The 24,297-nt window shown below is 45.3% G+C and overlaps 1 protein-coding gene across 1 annotated transcript in view; it reads left to right on the top strand.

Moving 5' to 3' along the window:
- The window catches only part of abca1b (ATP-binding cassette, sub-family A (ABC1), member 1B), a 51,535-nt gene that overhangs the window by 5,945 nt on the left and 21,293 nt on the right, over positions 1-24,297 (top strand). The window contains exons 5-27 of the mRNA XM_076105145.1: positions 979-1,100; positions 1,202-1,405; positions 3,336-3,425; positions 7,662-7,902; positions 7,987-8,126; positions 8,200-8,316; positions 8,432-8,620; positions 9,103-9,308; positions 9,409-9,585; positions 9,893-10,115; positions 10,786-11,007; positions 11,094-11,298; positions 11,529-11,642; positions 11,769-11,943; positions 12,132-12,263; positions 12,364-12,641; positions 12,717-12,937; positions 13,327-13,402; positions 13,478-13,728; positions 14,736-14,787; positions 14,906-15,022; positions 15,349-15,497; positions 15,662-15,786. Coding sequence (XP_075961260.1) covers positions 979-1,100; positions 1,202-1,405; positions 3,336-3,425; positions 7,662-7,902; positions 7,987-8,126; positions 8,200-8,316; positions 8,432-8,620; positions 9,103-9,308; positions 9,409-9,585; positions 9,893-10,115; positions 10,786-11,007; positions 11,094-11,298; positions 11,529-11,642; positions 11,769-11,943; positions 12,132-12,263; positions 12,364-12,641; positions 12,717-12,937; positions 13,327-13,402; positions 13,478-13,728; positions 14,736-14,787; positions 14,906-15,022; positions 15,349-15,497; positions 15,662-15,786 — 3,826 coding nt within the window. The remainder of the gene's footprint in view (positions 1-978; positions 1,101-1,201; positions 1,406-3,335; positions 3,426-7,661; positions 7,903-7,986; positions 8,127-8,199; positions 8,317-8,431; positions 8,621-9,102; positions 9,309-9,408; positions 9,586-9,892; positions 10,116-10,785; positions 11,008-11,093; positions 11,299-11,528; positions 11,643-11,768; positions 11,944-12,131; positions 12,264-12,363; positions 12,642-12,716; positions 12,938-13,326; positions 13,403-13,477; positions 13,729-14,735; positions 14,788-14,905; positions 15,023-15,348; positions 15,498-15,661; positions 15,787-24,297) is intronic.

The raw sequence follows: 24,297 nt of genomic DNA, 5'->3' as shown, positions 1-24,297 counted from the left end.
GATTTAGTCCTGGTGTTTGTCCTAGTTTTAGTCCTAGTTTTAGTCCTGGTGTTTGTTCTAGTTTTAGTCTTATTTTAAGCCTGGTGTTAGTCCTGGTGTTTATCCTAATTTTAGTTTTAGTCCTGGTGTTTGTCCTAGCTTTAGTCTTATTTTTAGTCCTTGTGTTAGTCCTGATTTAACTTTCAGCACAATGTCATGGAGGGTTGATACTAGCATCTGATTGGCTGAAAGTTGTGTCTGGTTGAATAACTTCTCTGGATGTTTGTGATTGAATCCGACGTGTTTCTCTGTTGGAGCTTTCAGAGGAAACTGTTCCTAGTTTGAACCAATCACGTCACTCAGAGCTGCTGATGTCAGACAGCTCCACATGTCCTCTGACCCGTCACTAACAGAGTTATAGATAAATATGATATAAACAGTTATTGTTACAGTTTGAGTCACAGCTGCCTGTTTAAACCTGTAGAAGAAGAAAATACTTGAAACATAAAGAACAGAGAGATGCAGGTTTCTTCCTCTGAGCTCCAGCAGACATTTGACAACATGCAGCCGATAGTCCTCACCTGCTCATTTACATACTGACACACCCCTAGGAACGCCAAATATGGTCATCACATCCCTCAACAGTCCTGTATAGTCTGTCTCACCTGTAGCCTCAGGGTTCTGTCTCACCTGTAGCCGGCTGTCTCACTTGTAGTCTCAGGGTTCTGTCTCACCTGTAGCCGTTTGTCTCAGCTGTAGCTTAAGACGTCTATCTCACCTGTAGCCGTCTTATCTCACCTGTAGTCGTTTGTCTCACCTGTAGCCTCGGCCGTCTGTCTCAACTGTAGCCTCAGGCGTCTGTCTCACCTGTAGCTTAAGACGTCTGTCTCACCTGTAGCTTAAGACGTCTGTCTCACCTGTATTGCCTGTCTCACCTGTAGCCTCAGGAGCAGGTTTCTCTGAGGACAGAACCTTTGATCTTCTTTCTGATCTCTTCAGGATTCAAGTTGAAGAACTTCCTGCGAGACAACGAGACTTTGTCTCTGTTCCTGCTGAGAAACGCCTCGTTGTCAGAACACGACGTCCAACAGATCAGAGACGCCGACGTCGACCTGGAGAAGGTGAGGACACCTGATCTTATTCATATATATATATATACATACATGGACTAAACTATTATAAGATAAGTTCACCTGGTACTATTGAGGACTTTCCGTCTCAGGTGCTGCTGAAAGGTTTCGGGGTCCACCTGAGGGACATGTGTCCCAGGAAGGGGGGCGAGCGGAGTGTGGAGGACTTTGTGACCATCGCGGACCAAAAGCTGTCGACGCTGGTACAGGAAGTCATCTGTCGGGCGCCGCCCACCTGGCTGAATCTCGCTGAGGAGCACTTCCTGGACAACCTGGACTTCCTGAAGCCCATCCAGGTGAGAGCCTCAGGTCACATGGCAGCGCTCTGGTTGGTGGAGACAGTCTGAGAGCAGTCAGCTGATAGAGACCAGATGTTTGTGTTTTGTTCACCTGTAAAATAAAACACCTTTATTCATTATGAATAAGTCTTTTAACAGAGGTCACATGATCTAAAGGTCCTCTTTATGGCTTCTTCCTGAGCTCTCAACTGTGTCTTTTCCTTAAGAGCCGTTACAGTATTTAAAGTCGTGTTGTGAGACGTTGTCTCCTGAGGACACACTGAATGTGTGTGTTCAGAGTGTGAGATGTTGTCTCCTGAGGACACACTGAATGTGTGTGTTCAGAGTGTGAGATGTTGTCTCCTTAGGACACACTGAATGTGTGTGTTCAGTGTGTGGGACGTTGTCTCCTGAGGACACACTGAAGGTGTGTGTTCAGTGTGTGAGACGTTGTCTCCTGAGGATACACTGAAGGTGTGTGTTCAGAGTGTGGGACGTTGTCTCCTGAGGACACACTGAATGTGTGTTCAGTGTGTGGGACGTTGTCCCCTGAGGACACACTGAAGGTGTGTGTTCAGTGTGTGGGACGTTGTCCCCTGAGGACACACTGAAGGTGTGTGTTCAGAGTGTGGGACGTTGTCTCCTGAGGACACACTGAATGTGTGTTCAGTGTGTGGGACGTTGTCCCCTGAGGACACACTGAAGGTGTGTGTTCAGTGTGTGGGACGTTGTCCCCTGAGGACACACTGAAGGTGTGTGTTCAGTGTGTGAGACGTTGTCTCCTGAGGATACACTGAAGGTGTGTGTTCAGAGTGTGGGACGTTGTCTCCTGAGGACACACTGAAGGTGTGTGTTCAGTGTGTGGGACGTTGTCTCCTGAGGACACACTGAATGTGTGTGTTCAGTGTGTGGGACGTTGTCTCCTGAGGACACACTGAAGGTGTGTGTTCAGTGTGTGAGACGTTGTCTCCTGAGGATACACTGAAGGTGTGTGTTCAGAGTGTGGGACGTTGTCTCCTGAGGACACACTGAATGTGTGTTCAGTGTGTGGGACGTTGTCCCCTGAGGACACACTGAAGGTGTGTGTTCAGTGTGTGGGACGTTGTCTCCTGAGGATACACTGAATGTGTGTGTTCAGTGTGTGGGACGTTGTCTCCTGAGGACACACTGAAGGTGTGTGTTCAGTGTGTGAGACGTTGTCTCCTGAGGATACACTGAAGGTGTGTGTTCAGAGTGTGGGACGTTGTCTCCTGAGGACACACTGAATGTGTGTTCAGTGTGTGGGACGTTGTCCCCTGAGGACACACTGAAGGTGTGTGTTCAGTGTGTGGGACGTTGTCCCCTGAGGACACACTGAAGGTGTGTGTTCAGAGTGTGGGACGTTGTCTCCTGAGGACACACTGAATGTGTGTTCAGTGTGTGGGACGTTGTCCCCTGAGGACACACTGAAGGTGTGTGTTCAGTGTGTGGGACGTTGTCCCCTGAGGACACACTGAAGGTGTGTGTTCAGAGTGTGGGACGTTGTCTCCTGAGGACACACTGAAGGTGTGTGTTCAGTGTGTGGGAGGAGACGTGTCCCAGCATGTCCGTCTGCAGGATTAGTTTTCGTAGCCTGGAGGACTTGTTTGCCGTCTGAGAGGCGTCATGTCTTTCGCGTCTTTTGTCTCCAGAAATCTACGAGCTGCTGACTGACTGTGTGAAACTAAAGCGTTTCCACGGCGACAGAGACAGAAATCCTTTAAAATCCTTCAGTCAGAACTCTGGGAGAACAAACCCTCTAGTTCATAGTTTACTGAGTTTAAAGATATTATGAAGACTATAAATACTGTTTATATAGATTATATATATGAATACACTTCACTAGTGACGTGTGTGTAATACTGTGTATATATTATAGATACTATAATACTGATACTTCCTGTACATTATGTCTCTTTGTGTCTCTCAGAGGGACGTGAAGTCCGACCCCGAGGCCATCAAACTGGTTGCCAGGGCGACCAACAACCTCCTGGACAGTCTGGGTTCACTGGCGGTCGAGGTGAGACACACACCTGGTCCCCCCCACACCTCCGTGAGGACAGACGTGTCCTCCAGCACAGTCCTCCGGGTTCACTGGGTTTGTTTGGCAGCTCTCAGAGTCTTTGTGTCCAGATGAAAGAGACGGACAAGTTTCAGCTGAACAAAGACGCTCAGCAGGTTTTCACTTCACAGTGAACAAACAACAAACACTCAGCGTCCCTCTGTGTCCCGCTAACTGTCCCTCTGTGCCCCTCTAACTGTCCCTCTGTGCCCCTCTAACTGTCCCTCTGTGTCCCTCTAACTGTCTCCTTGTGTCCCTCTAAACTGTCCCACTATCGGTCCTTCTGTGTCCCTCTAACTGTCCCGCTAACTGTCTCCTTGTGTCCCTCTAACTGTCCCTCTGTGTCCCTCTAACTGTCCCTCTGTGCCCCTCTAACTGTCCCTCTGTGTCCCTCTCAGTTGTAAGACAGCAGGAGGCTTCATGAAGCCTTTAGCAGCCATGTTGGACAACACTGAACTAATATTTTAAAGTTTAAAGTGGACTAGATTCACTGGGACTAGAGTGAGGACACACTGGGACTCGAGTGAAGACAGACTGGGACTAGAGTGAGGACAGACTGGGACTAGAGTGAAGACAGACTGGGACTAGAGTGAAGACAGACTGGGACTAGAGTGAGGACAGACTGGGACTAGAGTGAAGACAGATTGGGACTAGAGTGAGGACAGACTGGGGCTAGAGTGAGGACAGACTGGGACTAGAGTGGGTACAGACTGGGACTAGAGTGAAGACAGACTGGGACTAGAGTGGAGACAGACTGGGACTAGAGTGAGGACAGACTGGGACTAGAGTGGGGACAGACTGGGACTAGAGTGGGACTAGAGTGGGGACAGACTGGGACTAGAGTGGGGACAGACTGGGACTAGAGTGGGGACAGACTGGGGCTAGAGTGAAGACAGACTGGGACTAGAGTGGGGACAGACTGAGTGAGGACAGACTGTGTTTTGTTACATGTGTTTTGTGTTAGTGTTTTGTTACATATTAATATATCTGCTGGTGTCTCAGAGTCTGATAATCAGAGTAAAGTTCAGTCTGAATGACCAGAGGAGGTTAACACACACACACACACACACACACACACCCTGTTCCTGTAATGTAGTACACTGTGTGCTATGTGTACTACCTTTAATGTAGTACACTGTGTGCTATATGTACTACCTTTAATGTAGTACACTGTGTGCTATATGTACTACCTTTAATGTAGTACACTGTGTACTATATGTACTACCTTTAATGTAGTACACTGTGTACTTTAGTACTATATGTACTACCTTTAATGTAGTACACTGTGTGCTACATGTACTACCTTTAATGTAGTACACTGTGTGCTATATGTACTACCTTTAATGTAGTACACTGTGTGCTACATGTACTACCTTTAATGTAGTACACTGTGTGCTATATGTACTACCTTTAATGTAATACACTGTTGTGTTCAGGCGCTCTGCAGAAGCTCGTTCCTCCCAGAATCCTTCTCTTTGGAAACTAAAGATGACTCATGAATGAAACACTTCCTGTTCTTGTGATCATATCTGAACTCTGAAATGTAACAACTTCAGCAGCTTCAACAAACAGGAAGTCACGACGTCGTCACATCAGCGAATATTTAGTAAAGACAGACGTCAAGGTTATTCTGAGATTATGATTCATGTTGAGGACGAAGGTCTTTATTCAGGACAGACATGTAGAGACGTCTTCACCACGTATACCAACATCTGGTCTACACCCTCTTCTCCTACTACTACTACTACTTATTCTTCTGATTCTTCTTCTACTTCTTCGGGTACTTCTCAAGTCTCTTAACTGCATCCCCGTTTCCCTCACTTGGGTCCTTTCCTTGCGTCTTAGTCCCTCCCACCAGGGATGCATGGAGGAAACCATGCGAGGAGAGAGGAAACGAGGAAATATGTTTTAGGAGACATGAGACGTCCTTTCTTCAGTTGCGTCACGTGAAGCGACGTCTGTTTCTGATGACGGTGCTGATGATCACAGCTGATCAGCTGTCAGTCGGCTTTAACAGCTGGAGAGACTTTAGATAAGTTAGTGTCTGTTCACATGATCACTGTACTTAATAACAGTAACTAATAACACTAATAACTAATAAAGACACACAGTAATCACCACTGTAGAGGTGTTTCTCTCTGTAGTCTGTTAACAAACTGTGTCCTGTGTTCTGTTTATAAGCACAGGATCCATTTCTACCAGCGGAATGCGATCGTCTTATTTATGAATTATTTGCGTCTGTACGTTTTGAAATTGTGACTGTGGCGTCATTATTAAATAACCCAGAATATGATTATTGTTTCTCTTGAATGATAAAACTCATCAAACACTCAGGAATGATGTAAAAAGTGTTTCGTCTCTCCAGCTCTCTCTGACTTTAATTGTATTCATAATAAAGTTATTGAGGGAAACATCAGATCATGAAAACACAAATCTTTCTAATAAATGTAGAAAGTTGTTTGTGGTCCTTTTGTTGTTCAGACTACAATGAACATTTATTTAAACCAGATGTTGAATCAGAAACCTAATCAAATATAAACTAGAGTTTATTCTGTGATCTGCCTTCACTCTGGTGTTAAACTCAGTCAGTCAGTCCGATCGGCTGCAGGGTCCAATCACATGACTGATGAACAATGAGGGGGCGTGTCGGCCGTTAAAAGACTTCCTGGAAGTCTGTTCTCGTGGTTCCTCGCTCATGGCTCCTCCGAGACCCCTCCTCTCTCCTCTCTCCTCGCTCCTCAGAGCAGAAATAAGAGCTTTGGGACGGCCGTCAATATGGCGGTGCAGAACAACTTCCGGTTCAAGCGAGGAAATGACAATTAAGAGACTTGAGATGTACCCCCTGAACCCTCAGACCCTGAACCCTCAGGGACTCACTGACATCAATTGGTGAGTGGGTGAGTGTGAGAGACTGTGAGGGCTTCAAAGGTGTAAATATGAACAGGACGGCACTTTGCTGCAACATATCACGTTACTATGAAAACAACAATAAATATGATGTGTAACTGTGTGTATTTATTTTATACTTTGTCTTCAGACTTTTTCCTCACAAGATGAGAAGTCATTTCATATAATATATTTACTCGTTTTTGTTAAAACGGCTTCAATGACAAAATCAAATATTTGATGAATAAATAAATATCTTTCATGTTTTAATGTTCCATCTTTAAACCTCAATGTTTCTCAGTAAAGTTAATAAGACAGGCTGAACACACGCGAGCCGTCTTCTTTTACGTCTCCATGCGTCCACTGGTTACCCCGTGTTTAACGTCACGTTCTTCTGCTTCTCCTCCTACTTCTTCTTCTTGTCTTTCTTCTACTTCTTCTTGTCTTTCTTCTACTTCTTCTCTTCCTACTTCTTCTTCTTGTCTTTCTTCTACTTCTTCTCCTCCTACTTCTTCTTGTCTTTCTTCCACTTCTTCTTGTCTTTCTTCTACTTATTCTCCTCCTACTTCTTCTTCTTGTCTTTCTTCTACTTATTCTCCTCCTACTTCTTCTTGTCTTTCTTCCACTTCTTCTTGTCTTTCTTCTACTTATTCTCCTCCTACTTCTTCTTGTCTTTCTTCTACTTCTTCTCCTCCAACTTCTTCTTGTCTTTCTTCTACTTCTTCTCCTCTTACTTCTTCTTCTTGTCTTTCTTCTACTTCTTCTCCTACTTCTTCTTGTCTTTCTTCTACTTCTTCTCCTCCTACTTCTTCTTCTTGTCTTTCTTCTACTTCTTCTCCTCCTACTTCTTCTTGTCTTTCTTCTATTTCTTCTCCTCCTACTTCTTCTTGTCTTTCTTCTACTTCTTCTCGTCCTACTTCTTCTTGTCTTTCTTCTATTTCTTCTCCTCCTACTTCTTCTTCTTGTCTTTCTTCTACTTCTTCTCCTCCTACTTCTTCTTGTCTTTCTTCTACTTCTTCTCGTCCTACTTCTTCTTGTCTTTCTTCTACTTCTTCTCCTCCTACTTCTTCTTGTCTTTCTTCTACTTCTTCTCGTCCTACTTCTTCTTCTTGTCTTTCTTCTACTTCTTCTTGTCTTCTACTTCTTCTTCTTCTTCTTGTATTAGTGTAACATCAGCTCCTCCTGCTGGTTCCTCGTCTCCAGAGACAGAAATGTTTCCTGACGGTTGTGTGTGAATGAGGTTGAAGACATAATCGAAACTTTTTTGGTACCTGTTGATGGTAACGTTTCTCTCTGGTTCTGGTCCAGTTGGCCGGTATGAAGAGCTGGATCGACCTGAGGAACGAGATCTTGTTCCTGACCCAGAACGCCACGTCGTCCCCCAGCACCATGTACCAGGCGGTCTCCAGGATCGTGTGTGGTCATCCTGAGGGAGGAGGTCTGCAGATCAAGTCTCTCAACTGGTACGAGGACAGCAACTACAAGGCTCTGTTTGGGAACCAGAACAGCAGCGAGGACGAGACGACGTCTCTGTACGACAACTCGTCCAGTGAGTCCTCCGGGTTATGTTTTTTATATATATATATACAGTATATGTACATACATATATTTATATATACTGTGTGTTTTCCAGCTCCGTTTTGTAACAGTCTGGTGAAGAACATGGATTCTAACCCGATGTCCCGGATGATCTGGACGGCCCTGAAGCCTCTTCTGATGGGGAAGATCCTCTACACCCCCCACACCCCCGCCACCCAGAGGGTCATCCACGAGGTATGACAACACTTCCTGTCTCCTCACCTCCTGCAGGTGGAGCGGTGTTTTTAACTGTCTGCACTGTGTTCAGGTAAACCGGACCTTCCAGGAGCTCGGTGTGTTCAGGGACCTGGGCGGAATGTGGGAGGAGATGAGACCCAAAGTCTGGAACTTCATGGAGAACGGAGAGCAGATGGACGTGATCAGGGTAAACAGGCTCCGCCCCCACCTCACCTGTTATTCTTTTATTTATTTATTCTCTATTCTTCTTTATTATATATATATATATAATATGATATATTAAAGTCTGATCTGTCGTTCAGACTCTGCTGAAGAACAACTCCACCTCCAGATTCCTCCGAGCTCAGCTGACCCACACCGACTGGACCATGGACGACGTCTCCAACTTCCTGTCCAAGCAGGAAGCCCAGACGCCCGGCGGCGCCCTTACCTGGAGAGAAGTGTTCAACGAGACCGACCAGGCCATCATGAGTATCTCCCGCTTTATGGAGGTCAGTGGTGACGGCTTCAGACTACCTGCAGCTAAACACACGGTCAGGTTTGGGTTTGTTTTGGACTGGTGAAGACACACACCTCACAGCTCCCTGACATTGTGGGGACTGTGGTACTTTTCTACATTGTGCGTACTTCCCTAAATGGTGTGTACTTTACCACGCTGTGCGTACTTTACCACGCGGTGCGTACTTCACCACGCGGTGCGTACTTCACCACGCTGTGCGTACGTCACTACGTTGTGCCTACTTCACTACGTTGTGCGTACTTCACTACGTTGTGCGTATTTTACTACGTTGTGCGTACTTCCCTACGTTATGCGTACTTTACTACGTTGTGCGTATTTCACTACGTTGTGCGTACATTACTACGTTGTGCGTACTTCACTACGTTGTGTGTACTTCCCTACGTTGTGCGTACTTCCCTACGTTGTGCGTACTTTACTACATTGTGCGTGTGTGTGTATGTGTGTGTGCGCTAGTGTGTGAACCTGGACAAACTGGAGCCGGTCTCCAGCGAGGAGGGACTGGTCAACCAGTCCATGGTGCTGCTGGAGGACAGGAAGTTCTGGGCTGGGATTGTGTTCCCGGACATCGATCCAAATGCAACTGAGCTGCCGGCTAAACTCAACTACAAGATCCGCATGGACATCGACAACGTGGAGAGGACCAATAAGATCAAAGACGCGTAAGACACACACACACACACAGATGAAAGTGACTCCAACATAAACAACCCAGAGATGCCTGAGGACGATGTTCTTCATGTCTGTCCTCCTCCTCATCAGGTACTGGGACCCGGGTCCTCGTGCAGACCCCTTTGAGGACATGCGGTACATCTGGGGCGGGTTCTCATACCTGCAGGACGTTATTGAGCAAGGCATCATCAGAGCAGTGACGGGCACCAAGGAGAAGACGGGCGTCTACATCCAGCAGATGCCATATCCGTGCTACGTGGACGACATGTAAGAACTGTCCTCCATGTCCAACCCCTCCATGTCCTAACCTATCCTCCATGTCCTAACCCGTCCCCCATGTCCTAACCTGTCCATGTCCTAACCCGTCCTCCATGTCCTAACCCGTCCTCCATGTCCTAACCTGTCCATGTCCTAACCCGTCCTCCATGTCCTAACCCGTCCTCCATGTCCTAACCCATCCTCCATGTCCTCCATGTCCTAACCCGTCCTCCATTTCCTAAACCATCCTCCATGTCCTAACCCATCCTTCATGTCCTCCATGTCCTAACCCATCCCCTTCGTCCCTCCCGTCCAGCTTCCTGCGGGTGATGAGCCGCTCCATGCCTCTCTTCATGACTCTGGCATGGATGTACTCGGTGGCGATCATCCTGAAGAGCGTCGTGTACGAGAAGGAGGCTCGTCTGAAGGAGACCATGAGGATCATGGGACTGAACAACGGCATCTTGTGGTTCAGCTGGTTCATCAGCAGCCTGATTCCTCTGCTGGTCAGCGCCGGCCTGCTGGTGCTGCTGCTGAAGGTCAGCCTGGATCTACTTTATTATTCTTTATAGATTTATTTAGTTCATGTTATCTGAGCAACAAAACCTCCGATACACAAGAAATCATATGATTTATACTTTAATTGCTTACATATAATCTATCAGCCGTCTGCTGATCGGTGGCTCCTTGTTTTTAAATCCCGTCTTAAATACATTTTATTCTTCGTTCTCATGGCTTTGCTTTTATGATTTTATGTTATCGTTATGTTGTTTTTATGTCTTTGGTTGCCTGTTTTTCAATACGTTTGGACTGGAGTTGATTAGCCATCTACTAATTTGATAATAGATTAATTCTTCAAGTCATTGTTTAACTTAACAGCGTCATCAACAGGTTTAATTTGTCTGGCTTGATCTACAGATATAATTGTGTATCATCTGCGTAATATTGTGTAAAGGAAGCATAAGGTGGATGGAATGGGTCCCTACAGAACCTTGTGGGGCTCCGTAGCTAACGTTGGTGTGAATGAAGGATTCATTTAACTCAACTTTAACTAAGCTACTTGTGATGATTTGTTCATTCTGATGTGAAATCAGAAGTCAGAAATCAGAGTCTGATGTGATAATAAATCTTATGAATCTACACATGTTGAACAGTTCATCACATGAGTCTGGTTTGTGTTAATGATCCGATGGTCTTTGCTCTGAACAGAAGGGGAACCTGCTGCCCTACAGCGACCCCGCCGTGGTCTTCCTCTTCCTGGGGTCCTTCGCCGTGGTGACCATCATGCAGTGCTTCCTCCTCAGCACGGCGTTTGCCCGTGCTAACCTGGCCGCCGCCTGCGGAGGAATCATCTATTTCACCCTCTACCTGCCCTACGTGCTCTGCGTGGCCTGGCAGGACTACATCGGCTTTGGAGCCAAAGTCTTCGCCGTAAGAAATCCTTTGTTTGTTGTCGTGACGCTGTGTTGTTATTGGACGGGAGTGAGTCACATGTCTCCCCCCCCCCCCCCCCTCAGAGCCTCCTGTCCCCCGTGGCGTTCGGGTTCGGCTGCGAGTACTTCGCCCTATTCGAGGAGCAAGGAGTTGGCATCCAGTGGAAGAACCTGGTGTCCAGTCCTCTGGAGGAGGACGACTTCAGCCTCCGCACCGCCATCATCCTCATGTACGTCGACTCCTTCCTGTACGGAGTACTCACCTGGTACATCGAGGCCGTGTTTCCAGGTGAGAGAAGTGAAACGTGGTCAACAGACGCCAAAGAGTTCAGGCTTAAGACTTAGAAACTTGTTACCAAATCCATGATGATCTTAACTTTAACATCCTTCCATAGTTTTAATCATTTCCTAAACTGACTCTGGTCAGTAGGTGGAACAAGAAAGTTTCTCTTTTCTTATTGGAAGTAATAAGGATAATAAATATGTATTCTGATCATTAATAAGGTTTATTTGTCTCAGGTCAGTATGGGATCCCTCGACCCTGGTACTTCCCCTTCACTAAGGGCTACTGGTTTGGAGAGAAAGATGGGAAGTCCAACAAAGTCCCGCTGAGCCGGAAGGAAAACCCAGAAGGTGAGGCTGCAGTAACTCTGAGTAACCACACAGTTGCAATATAGCTGCATCTGTAACCTCCTATAAGACTTTTATTCTGAAAGAGACTTCCTGGACAGAGCAGTGATGTGTGTGTGTTTTTTCTAGCTGTGTGTATAGAGGAGGAGCCGGCTCACCTGGAGCCAGGAGTCTACATCGAGAACCTGGTGAAGGTCTACCGTCACGGGAAGAAGCTGGCAGTGGACGGACTGACGCTCGGCTTCTACGAGGGACAAATCACCTCATTCCTGGGACACAATGGAGCTGGGAAAACCACCACCATGTGAGTAGAGGACCACATCAACCAGGACAGGATCAGGGACAGGATCGGGGATCAGGATCGGGGACAGGATCGGGTACAGGGACGGGTACAGGGACAGGGACAGGGACATATACTTTTACATGTGAAGATGCAGGCAGAAGTACAGGAACAGATCTAGTATGTCCATCTAAATCATCTGGTCCCTGCAGGTCCATCCTGACCGGTCTGTTCCCTCCAACCTCCGGTACCGCCTACATCCTGGGCAGAGACATCCGGACTGAGCTGAGTGCCATCAGACAGAGTCTGGGAGTCTGTCCTCAACATAATGTCCTCTTCAGCATGTGAGTCCTTAGACATGATGCAGGTCTGTTCATCCACGTCAGGGTTGGAGACGTCCCTTTGTTTAATGACGGTGTTTGCGTGCTGTGGCGCCCCCTGCAGGCTGACGGTGGAGGAGCACATCTGGTTCTACGGCCGGCTCAAAGGCCTGTCAGAGCAGCAGATGAAGGGTGAGATTGAGCAGATCCTGCAAGACACAGGGCTGCCACACAAACGTAACTCCAGGGCCAGTACGCTGTCCGGCGGCATGCAAAGGAAGCTGTCTGTGGCACTGGCCTTCGTCGGTGGGTCGAAGGTTGTGATCCTGGACGAGCCCACGGCCGGTGTTGACCCTTTCGCCCGCAGAGGGATCTGGGATCTGCTGCTAAAGTACCGACAGGGTGAGTGGTCCTAATAGGACGGTGCTGGTTATTTTAACTAGCTAGACTGTGATTTAACTTCCTGTCTCCCGTCAGGTCGGACCATCATCCTGTCCACGCACCACATGGACGAGGCCGATATCCTGGGCGACCGGATCGCCATCATCTCCCACGGGAAGCTGTGCTGCGTGGGCTCGTCTCTGTACCTGAAGAACCAGCTGGGGACGGGCTATTACCTGACGCTGGTGAAGAAGGAACCAGAGCCGTCGCTGAGCTCCTGCAGGAACTCCTCCAGCACCGTGTCCTTCACCAAGAAGGTCTCCGCCGCAGTTACACTACTCACTGTGTGCCTCAGCGTCTTAGTGTCTCAGTGTACAGTATACAGTGTCTTAGTGTCTCACTGTCTCGTGTGTCTCATTGTATTAGTGTCTCAGTGTACAGTGTGTCTCATTGTATTAGTGTCTCACTGTACAGTGTGTCTCAGTGGCTTAGTGTCTCACTGTAAGCGTGTCTCAGTGACAGAAGAAACCGGTTTATCTAAAAATGTTTGAGTCTCCAGTCAGGCTAGATGCTCTGTGAGGTTTTCAGCAGTACTTTGCTCTCTCTGTGTAGTATTTTACCTGTGTTTTTACTGTGTAGTACCAGTGCTTATGATTGTGTACTTTGTGTTTCAGGAGGAGTACTTATTGTGTACTTTGTGTTTCAGGAGGAGGAGTGTGCCTCGGTCAGCAGCAGTGACGCCGGACTCGGCAGCGAACATGAAAGTGAGGCCGCTACCATCGGTGAGCTCTCTGTTCCTGCAGAGCGTTTGATTCATTCACCTTCAGGTGGATCTGATCTGTGTCTCATGTCCTTAGAAAACGGGCCGGCGGCGTCCATTTGCAACGTCCCCTTCGTGCCCCCCGATGTGTCCCTGGTCTCGGGTCTGATCCTGTGTCACGTCCCCGCCGCCCGCCTGGTGGAGGACCTTGGCCACGAGCTGACCTACGTCCTGCCCTACAGCGCCGCCAAGGACGGGGCCTTCGTGGAGCTCTTCAAAGACCTGGACCTCAAGCTGACCGACCTCGGTATCTCCAGCTACGGAGTGTCCGACACCACGCTGGAGGAGGTGACGTTTGTTATACTATAAGAATTATAAATATTCATTAATAATACTAAAATATTAAAGTGTGAATACAACAAACAGACAAACTTCTCTCCGTCATCTGACTTTGGTCCAAGTCCACATGATTGGAAAATATCATTGCACATATATATTAGTGCTGGGCAAGTTAACGCGTTATTATCGCGTTAACGCATTCATTCATTAACGCCGACAATTATTTAAACGCAGTTTTTTTTTTAATTATTAAGCGGACATTTTTAACACAAGAACCGGGCAGCGAGCGGTGAACACGCCCGGACACGCCCGGACAATATCAAAATAAATACATATTGTTGTGTTTTTAAATGAACATATAAGCACGAGAGAACAAACTGCTCTTAACTCAACTCTTCATTAGCATAACTTCCTCATGCACGTGACTGCCACGGTACAGACTACAGATTCCATGCTTCACCTACATACCACACATATTACGGTAATCAGCGTTGCATATGTGTCTGACCAAAATACCAAAATACCCAAAAAATAAATGATTCATTTAAATTATTGTTTTAGAGTTTTTAAAGTGTTTTGTTTGTAATATGTATAATAAGCATCATTTAGTTATCACTACTGAGAATTTAACAAACATAAAAACATGACGAAGATAGGTTTGCAGTTTTCAAGAAGTATATTTAAATATCATCTCTTACACACATGAAGATAAAGTTGTGAACACCGGCTGAATATCTATGATCAGAATCATTATAACTGTGTTATAACTGCTGCTGTGTAAAGGGAATACTGCTGCTAACAACAACCTGATGTGTTTAAAGTGTTTACAAACCAAATGTTATTGACCTTTAGTTCATATAGCAGCACTTTAAAATAAAAGTGCACAATACACTACTTTTGAATTCATTATTGAACTTTGCCATAACAATGAGATTAATCGTGATTATAAATTTGAATCGTTGCCCAACACTAATATATATATATATATATATAAATGTGTGTTTTTTGACTTGTAGATTTTCCTGAAAGTGGCTGAAGATAACGGAGTCGACACTGAAGTGCCCTCAGGTGAGGAGTGACCTCTGACCTCAATGTCATAATAAGAGTCTGAAATCCAGTCAACCCATACTGAAACATTTAACTACATCTACTACACACTACTGTGTGTGTGTGTGTGTGTGTTAAGATGGTACACTTCCTGTCCGGAGGCGGAGGAGGACTCACGCCTTCGGTGGAGGAGACCATCAGAGCTGTCTGAGACCTTTAACAGAGGACGACTGCAACGAGTCTGACGGAGATCCAGGTACACGATATGTTGTATTTATGTTGTATTTATGTTGTAATTATGTTGTCTGTCACATGAACTTCGGCTTCTTCTGTCTGAGACCTCCAGAGTGCTTTTACACAACTTAAACATGAGAGAACAAGCTAATGTTAGCATTCTGGTCAGTGCTAGCATTAGCACAGCTGTGGTCCAGGCTACGATGTTTCATTAAAATCTATTTCAAACTAACACTGAATTCCTCCTGGGTTAGAAACCAACGTTAGAATAACCGAATCATTACATCATCATGGAACATGATCACATACTCACTCATGTGACCTGTGTGACCTCATGTGACCTCTCAGAGTGCCGGGAGACGGACTGGTTGAACTGTACCGACGGTAAAGGGTCGTATGAGGTGAAAGGTTGGAGTCTGAAGAGGCAGCAGTTTGTAGCTCTGATGTGGAAACGATTTCTGTTTGCTCGACGCTCCAGGAAGGGCTTCTTCGCTCAGGTACGATGACCGTTAATATATATATATATATATATATAATATAACTTATATTTATATATAGAGAGAGAATTAGATAGTTAGAAATGTGTATATGTAATTTAATATATGTTTCCTGTAATTGTTGACAGATTTGTTCACTTTTCAAAGTTCTATTTTTATTGCAGATTGTTCTTCCTGCTGTGTTCGTGTGCATCGCTCTGGTCTTCAGTCTAATCGTACCTCCTTTTGGAAAATATCCCAGTCTGGAGCTGCAGCCCTGGATGTATGAAGACCAGGTCACCTTCATCAGGTACACAACTGTCCCACACTGTACTAAACTGTCCCACACTGTACTAAACTATCCTACACTGTACTAAACTGTCCCACACTATACTAAACTATCCCACACTGTACTAAACTGTTCCACATTGTACTAAACTGTCCTACATTGTACACAACTGTTCCACACTGCACAAAACTGTCCCACACTCTACTGTCCCACACTGTACTAAATTGTCCCACACTGTACTAAACTGTCCCACACGGTACTAAACTATCCCACACTGCACAAAACTGTTCCACACTGTACTAAACTGTCCCACACTGTACTAAACTGTCCTACACTGTACTAAACTGTCCCACACTGTACTAAACTGTTCCACATTGTACTAAACTGTCCTACATTATACACAACTGTCCCACACTGCACTAAACTGTACTAAACTATCCCCCACTGTTCTAAACTGTCCCACACTGCGCGAAACTGTCCCACACTGTACTAAACTGTCCCACACTGTACTAAACTATCCCTCACTGTTCTAAACTGTCCCACACTGTACTAAACTATCCCACACTGTACTAAACTGTCCTACATTGTACACAACTGCCCTACACTGTACTAAACTGTCCCACACTGCACAAAACTGTCCCACACTGTGCTAAACTATCCCACACTGTACGAAACTGTCCCACACTGTACTAAACTATCCCCCACTGCACAAAACTGTCCCACATTGTACTAAACTATCCCGCACTGCACGAAACTGTCCCACACTGTACTAAACTATCCCACACTGTACTAAACTGTTCCACATTGTACTAAACTGCCCTACACTGCACTAAACTGTCAAACACTGCACAAAACTGTCCCACACTGCACGAAACTGTCCCACACTGTACTAAACTATCCCTCACTGTTCTAAACTGTCCCACACTGTACTAAACTATCCCTCACTGTTCTAAACTATCCCACACTGAACTAAACTGTTCCACACTGTACTAAACTGTCCTACATTGTACACAACTGCCCTACACTGCACTAAACTGTCCCACACTGTACTAAACTATCCCCCACTGCACAAAACTGTCCCACACTGTACTAAACTGTTCCACACTGTACTAAACTGTCCTACATTGTACTAAACTGTCCCACACTGTACTAAACTGTCCTACATTGTACACAACTGCCTTACACTGCACTAAACTGTCCCACACTGCACAAAACTGTCCCACACTCTACTGTCCCACACTGTACTAAATTGTCCCACACTTTACTAAACTGCCCTACACTGCACTAAACTGTTCCACACTGCACAAAACTGTCCCACACTGTACTAAACTGTCCCACACTGCACGAAACTGTTCAACACTGTACTAAACTGTCCTACATTGTACACAACTGCCCTACACTGCACTAAACTGTCCCACACTGCACTAAACTGTCCCACACTGTACTAAACTGTCCCACACTGCACAAAACTGTCCCACAATGTACTAAACTATCCCACACTGTACTAACCTGTCCCACAATGTACTAAACTATCCCACACTGTACTAAACTGTCCTACAATGTACTAAACTATCCCACACTGTACTAAACTGTCCTACACTACTAAACTATCCCACACTGTACTAAACTGTCCTACACTGTACTAAACTGTCCCACACTGCACTAAACTATCCCACACTGCATAAACTATCCCACACTGTACTAAACTGTCCTACACTGTCCCACACTGCACTGAACTGTCCCACACTGCACTTAACTGTCCTACATTTTACACAACTGTCCTAAACTATCCCCCACTGTTCTAATGTCCCACACTGCAAGAAACTATCCCACACTGTGCTAAACTATCCCACACTGCACGAAACTGTCCTACACTGTACTAAACTGTTCCACATTATACTAAACTGTCCTACATTGTACACAACTGTCCCACACTGCACAAAACTGTCCCACACTGTACTAAACTATCCCACACTGTACTAAACTGTCCTACACTGTACTAAACTGTCCCACACTATACTAAACTATCCCACATTGTACTAAACTGCCCTACACTGCACTAAACTGTGACACACTGCACAAATCTGTCACACATTGTACTAAACTGTCCCACACTGTACTAAACTGTCCTACACTGTACACAACTGTCCCACACTGCACTAAACTGTCCCACACTGTACTAAACTCTCCTACACTGTACACAACTGTCCCACTTTTACTAAACTGTCCCACACTGTACTAAACTGTCCCACACTGTACTAAACTGTCCTACATTGTACACAACTGCATTGCACTAAACTATCCCCCACTGCACTAAACTGTCCCACACTGCACAAAACTGTCCCACACTGTACTAAACTGTCCTACATTGTACACAACTTCCCTACACTGCACTAAACTGTACTAAACTATCCCACACTGTACTAAACTACCCCTCACTGTTCTAAACTGTCCCACAGTGTACTAAACTGTTCCACACTGTACTAAACTGTCCTACATTGTACTACACTGCACTAAACTATCCCCCACTGCACAAAACTGTCCCACACTGTACTAAACTGTCCCACACTGTACTAAACTGTCCTACATTGTACACAACTGCCTTACACTGCACTAAACTGTCCCACACTGCACAAAACTGTTCCACATTGTACTAAACTGCCCTACACTGCACTAAACTATCCCACACTGCACTAAACTGTCCCACACTGTACTGTCCCACACTGCACTAAACTGTCCCACACTGTACTAAACTGTCCCACACTGTACTAAACTGTCCTACATTGTACACAACTGCATTGCACTAAACTATCCCCCACTGCACTAAACTGTCCCACACTGCACAAAACTGTCCCACACTGTACTAAACTGTCCTACATTGTACACAACTTCCCTACACTGCACTAAACTGTACTAAACTATCCCACACTGTACTAAACTACCCCTCACTGTTCTAAACTGTCCCACAGTGTACTAAACTGTTCCACACTGTACTAAACTGTCCTACATTGTACTACACTGCACTAAACTATCCCCCACTGCACAAAACTGTCCCACACTGTACTAAACTGTCCCACACTGTACTAAACTGTCCTACATTGTACACAACTGCCTTACACTGCACTAAACTGTCCCACACTGCACAAAACTGTTCCACATTGTACTAAACTGCCCTACACTGCACTAAACTATCCCACACTGCACTAAACTGTCCCACACTGTACTGTCCCACACTGTACTAAATTGTCCCACACTGTACTAAATTGTCCCACACTTTACTAAACTGCCCTACACTGCACTAAACTGTTCCACACTGCACAAAACTGTCCCACACTGTACTAAACTGTCCCACAATGTACTAAACTATCCCACACTGTACTAAAACTGTCCTACACTGTACTAAACTATCCCCCACTGTTCTAAACTGACCCACACTGTACTAAATTGTCCCACACTTTACTAAACTGCCCTGCACTGCACTAAACTGTTCCACACTGCACAAAACTGTCCCACACTGTACTAAACTGTTCCACACTGTACTAAACTGTCCTACATTGTACACAACTGCCCTACACTGCACTAAACTGTACTAAACTATCCCCCACTGTTCTAAACTGTCCCACACTGTACTAAACTGTTCCACACTGTACTAAACTGTCCCACACTGTACTATACTGTACTAAACTATCCCCCACTGCACAAAACTGTCCCACACTGTACTAAACTGTTCCACACTGTACTAAACTGTCCTACATTGTACTAAACTGTCCCACACTGTACTAAACTGTCCTACATTGTACACAACTGCCTTACACTGCACTAAACTGTCCCACATTGTACTAAACTGCCCTACACTGCACTAAACTGTACTAAACTATCCCCCACTGTTCTAAACTGTCCCACACTGTACTAAACTATCCCACACTGCACGAAACTGTTCCACACTGTACTAAACTGTCCCACACTGTACTAAACTATCCCTCACTGTTCTAAACTGTCCCACACTGTACTAAACTATCCCACACTGTACTAAACTGTCCTACACTGTACTAAATTGTCCCACACTGTACTAAACTATCCCACACTGTACTAAACTGTCCTACATTGTACACAACTGCCCTACACTGCACTAAACTGTACTAAACTATCCCCCACTGTTCTAAACTGTCCCACACTGCACGAAACTATCCCACACTGCATAAACGATCCCACACTGTACTAAACTGTCCCACACTGCACTTAACTGTCCTACATTTTACACAACTGTCCCAAACTGTACTAAACTGTCCCACACTGTACTAAACTATCCCACACTGTACTGAACTGTTCCACACTGTACTAAATTGTCCTACATTGTACACAACTGCCTTACACTGCACTAAACTGTCCCACACTGTGCTAAACTATCCCACACTGCACGAAACTGTTCCACACTGTACTAAACTGTCCTACACTGTACTAAACTGTTCCACATTGTACTAAACTGTCCTACATTGTACACAACTGTCCCACACTGCACAAAACTGTCCCACACTGTACTAAACTGTCCCACACTGTACGCACTAAACTATCCCCCACTGTTCTAAACTGTCCCACACTGTACTAAACTATCCCTCACTGTTCTAAACTGTCCCAAACTGTACTAAACTGTCCTACATTGTACACAACTGCCCTACACTGCACTAAACTGTCCCACACTGCACTAAACTGTCCCACAATGTACTAAACTATCCCACACTGTACTAAACTGTCCTACACTACTAAACTATCCCACACTGTTCTAAACTGTCCCACACTGCACTAAACTATCCCACACTGCATAAACTATCCCACACTGTACTAAACTGTCCCACACTGCACTAAACTATCCCACACTGCATAAACTATCCCACACTGTACTAAACTGTCCTACACTGTACTAAACTGTCCCACACTGCACTGAACTGTCCCACACTGCACTTAACTGTCCTACATTTTACACAACTGTCCTAAACTATCCCCCACTGTTCTAATGTCCCACACTGCAAGAAACTATCCCACACTGTATAAACTATCCCACACTGTACTAAACTGTCCCACACTGCACTTAACTGTCCCACACTGTGCTAAACTATCCCACACTGCACGAAACTGTCCTACACTGTACTAAACTGTTCCACATTGTACTAAACTGTCCTACATTGTACACAACTGTCCCACACTGCACAAAACTGTCCCACACTGTACTAAACTATCCCACACTGTACTAAACTGTCCTACACTGTACTAAACTGTCCCACACTATACTAAACTATCCCACACTGTACTAAACTGTCCTACATTGTACACAACTGCCTTACACTGCACTAAACTGTCCCACACTGCACAAAACTGTTCCACATTGTACTAAACTGCCCTACACTGCACTAAACTATCCCACACTGCACTAAACTGTCCCACACTGTACTGTCCCACACTGTACTAAATTGTCCCACACTGTACTAAATTGTCCCACACTTTACTAAACTGCCCTACACTGCACTAAACTGTTCCACACTGCACAAAACTGTCCCACACTGTACTAAACTGTCCCACAATGTACTAAACTATCCCACACTGTACTAAACTGTCCTACACTGTACTAAACTGTCCCACACTGCACTAAACTATCCCACACTGCATAAACTATCCCACACTGTACTAAACTGTCCTACACTGTCCCACACTGCACTGAACTGTCCCACACTGCACTTAACTGTCCTACATTTTACACAACTGTCCTAAACTATCCCCCACTGTTCTAATGTCCCACACTGCAAGAAACTATCCCACACTGTGCTAAACTATCCCACACTGCACGAAACTGTCCTACACTGTACTAAACTGTTCCACATTATACTAAACTGTCCTACATTGTACACAACTGTCCCACACTGCACAAAACTGTCCCACACTGTACTAAACTATCCCACACTGTACTAAACTGTCCTACACTGTACTAAACTGTCCCACACTATACTAAACTATCCCACATTGTACTAAACTGCCCTACACTGCACTAAACTGTGACACACTGCACAAATCTGTCACACATTGTACTAAACTGTCCCACACTGTACTAAACTGTCCTACACTGTACACAACTGTCCCACACTGCACTAAACTGTCCCACACTGTACTAAACTCTCCTACACTGTACACAACTGTCCCACTTTTACTAAACTGTCCCACACTGTACTAAACTGTCCCACACTGTACTAAACTGTCCTACATTGTACACAACTGCATTGCACTAAACTATCCCCCACTGCACTAAACTGTCCCACACTGCACAAAACTGTCCCACACTGTACTAAACTGTCCTACATTGTACACAACTTCCCTACACTGCACTAAACTGTACTAAACTATCCCACACTGTACTAAACTACCCCTCACTGTTCTAAACTGTCCCACAGTGTACTAAACTGTTCCACACTGTACTAAACTGTCCTACATTGTACTACACTGCACTAAACTATCCCCCACTGCACAAAACTGTCCCACACTGTACTAAACTGTCCCACACTGTACTAAACTGTCCTACATTGTACACAACTGCCTTACACTGCACAAAACTGTTCCACATTGTACTAAACTGCCCTACACTGCACTAAACTATCCCACACTGCACTAAACTGTCCCACACTGTACTGTCCCACACTGTACTAAATTGTCCCACACTGTAGTAAATTGTCCCACACTTTACTAAACTGCCCTACACTGCACTAAACTGTTCCACACTGCACAAAACTGTCCCACACTGTACTAAACTGTCCCACAATGTACTAAACTATCCCACACTGTACTAAAACTGTCCTACACTGTACTAAACTATCCCCCACTGTTCTAAACTGACCCACACTGTACTAAACTGTTCCACACTGTACTAAACTGTCCTACATTGTACACAACTGCCCTACACTGCACTAAACTATCCCCCACTGTTCTAAACTGTCCCACACTGTACTAAACTGTTCCACACTGTACTAAACTGTCCCACACTGTACTATACTGTACTAAACTATCCCCCACTGCACAAAACTGTCCCACACTGTACTAAACTGTTCCACACTGTACTAAACTGTCCTACATTGTACTAAACTGTCCCACACTGTACTAAACTGTCCTACATTGTACACAACTGCCTTACACTGCACTAAACTGTCCCACATTGTACTAAACTGCCCTACACTGCACTAAACTGTACTAAACTATCCCCCACTGTTCTAAACTGTCCCACACTGCACGAAACTATCCCACACTGCATAAACGATCCCACACTGTACTAAACTGTCCCACACTGCACTTAACTGTCCTACATTTTACACAACTGTCCCAAACTGTACTAAACTATCCCACACTGTACTAAACTATCCCACACTGTACTGAACTGTTCCACACTGTACTAAATTGTCCTACATTGTACACAACTGCCTTACACTGCACTAAACTGTCCCACACTGTGCTAAACTATCCCACACTGCACGAAACTGTTCCACACTGTACTAAACTGTCCTACACTGTACTAAACTGTTCCACATTGTACTAAACTGTCCTACATTGTACACAACTGTCCCACACTGCACAAAACTGTCCCACACTGTACTAAACTATCCCACACTGCACTAAACTGTCCCACACTCTACGCACTAAACTATCCCCCACTGTTCTAAACTGTCCCACACTGTACTAAACTATCCCTCACTGTTCTAAACTGTCCCAAACTGTACTAAACTGTTCCACACTGTACTAAACTGTTCCACATTGTACTAAACGGTCCCACACTGCACAAAACTGTCCCACACTATACTAAACTATCCCACACTGCACTAAACTGTTCCACACTGTACTAAACTGTCCCACACTGTACTAAACTGTCCTACACTTTACTAAACTATCCCACGCTGTTCTAAACTGTCCCACACTGTGCTAAACTATCCCACACTGTACTAAACTGTTCCACACTGTACTAAACTGTCCTACATTGTACACAACTGCCTTACACTGCACTAAACTGTCCCACACTGCACTAAACTGTCCCACACTGTACTAAACTATCCCACACTGTATTAAACTGTCCTACACTGTACTAAACTGTCCCACACTATACTAAACTATCCCACATTGTACTAAACTGCCCTACACTGCACTAAACTGTGACACACTGCACAAATCTGTCACACATTGTACTAAACTGTCCCACAATGTACTAAAGTATCCCACACTGTACTAAACTGTCCTACACTGTACACAACTGTCCCACACTGCACTAAACTGTCCCACACTGTACTAAACTCTCCTACACTGTACACAACTGTCCCACTTTTACTAAACTGTCCCACACTGTACTAAACTGTCCCACACTGTACTAAACTGTCCTACATTGTACACAACTGCATTGCACTAAACTATCCCCCACTGCACAAAACTGTCCCACACTGTACTAAACTGTCCTACATTGTACACAACTTCCCTACACTGCACTAAACTGTACTAAACTATCCCACACTG

This window comes from Anarhichas minor, unplaced genomic scaffold (assembly GCF_050575085.1).
Source record: "Anarhichas minor isolate MPS153535 unplaced genomic scaffold, ASM5057508v1 ptg000031l, whole genome shotgun sequence".
NCBI lineage: Eukaryota > Metazoa > Chordata > Actinopteri > Perciformes > Anarhichadidae > Anarhichas > Anarhichas minor.
This window is presented reverse-complemented; position numbering and strand designations above follow the sequence as displayed.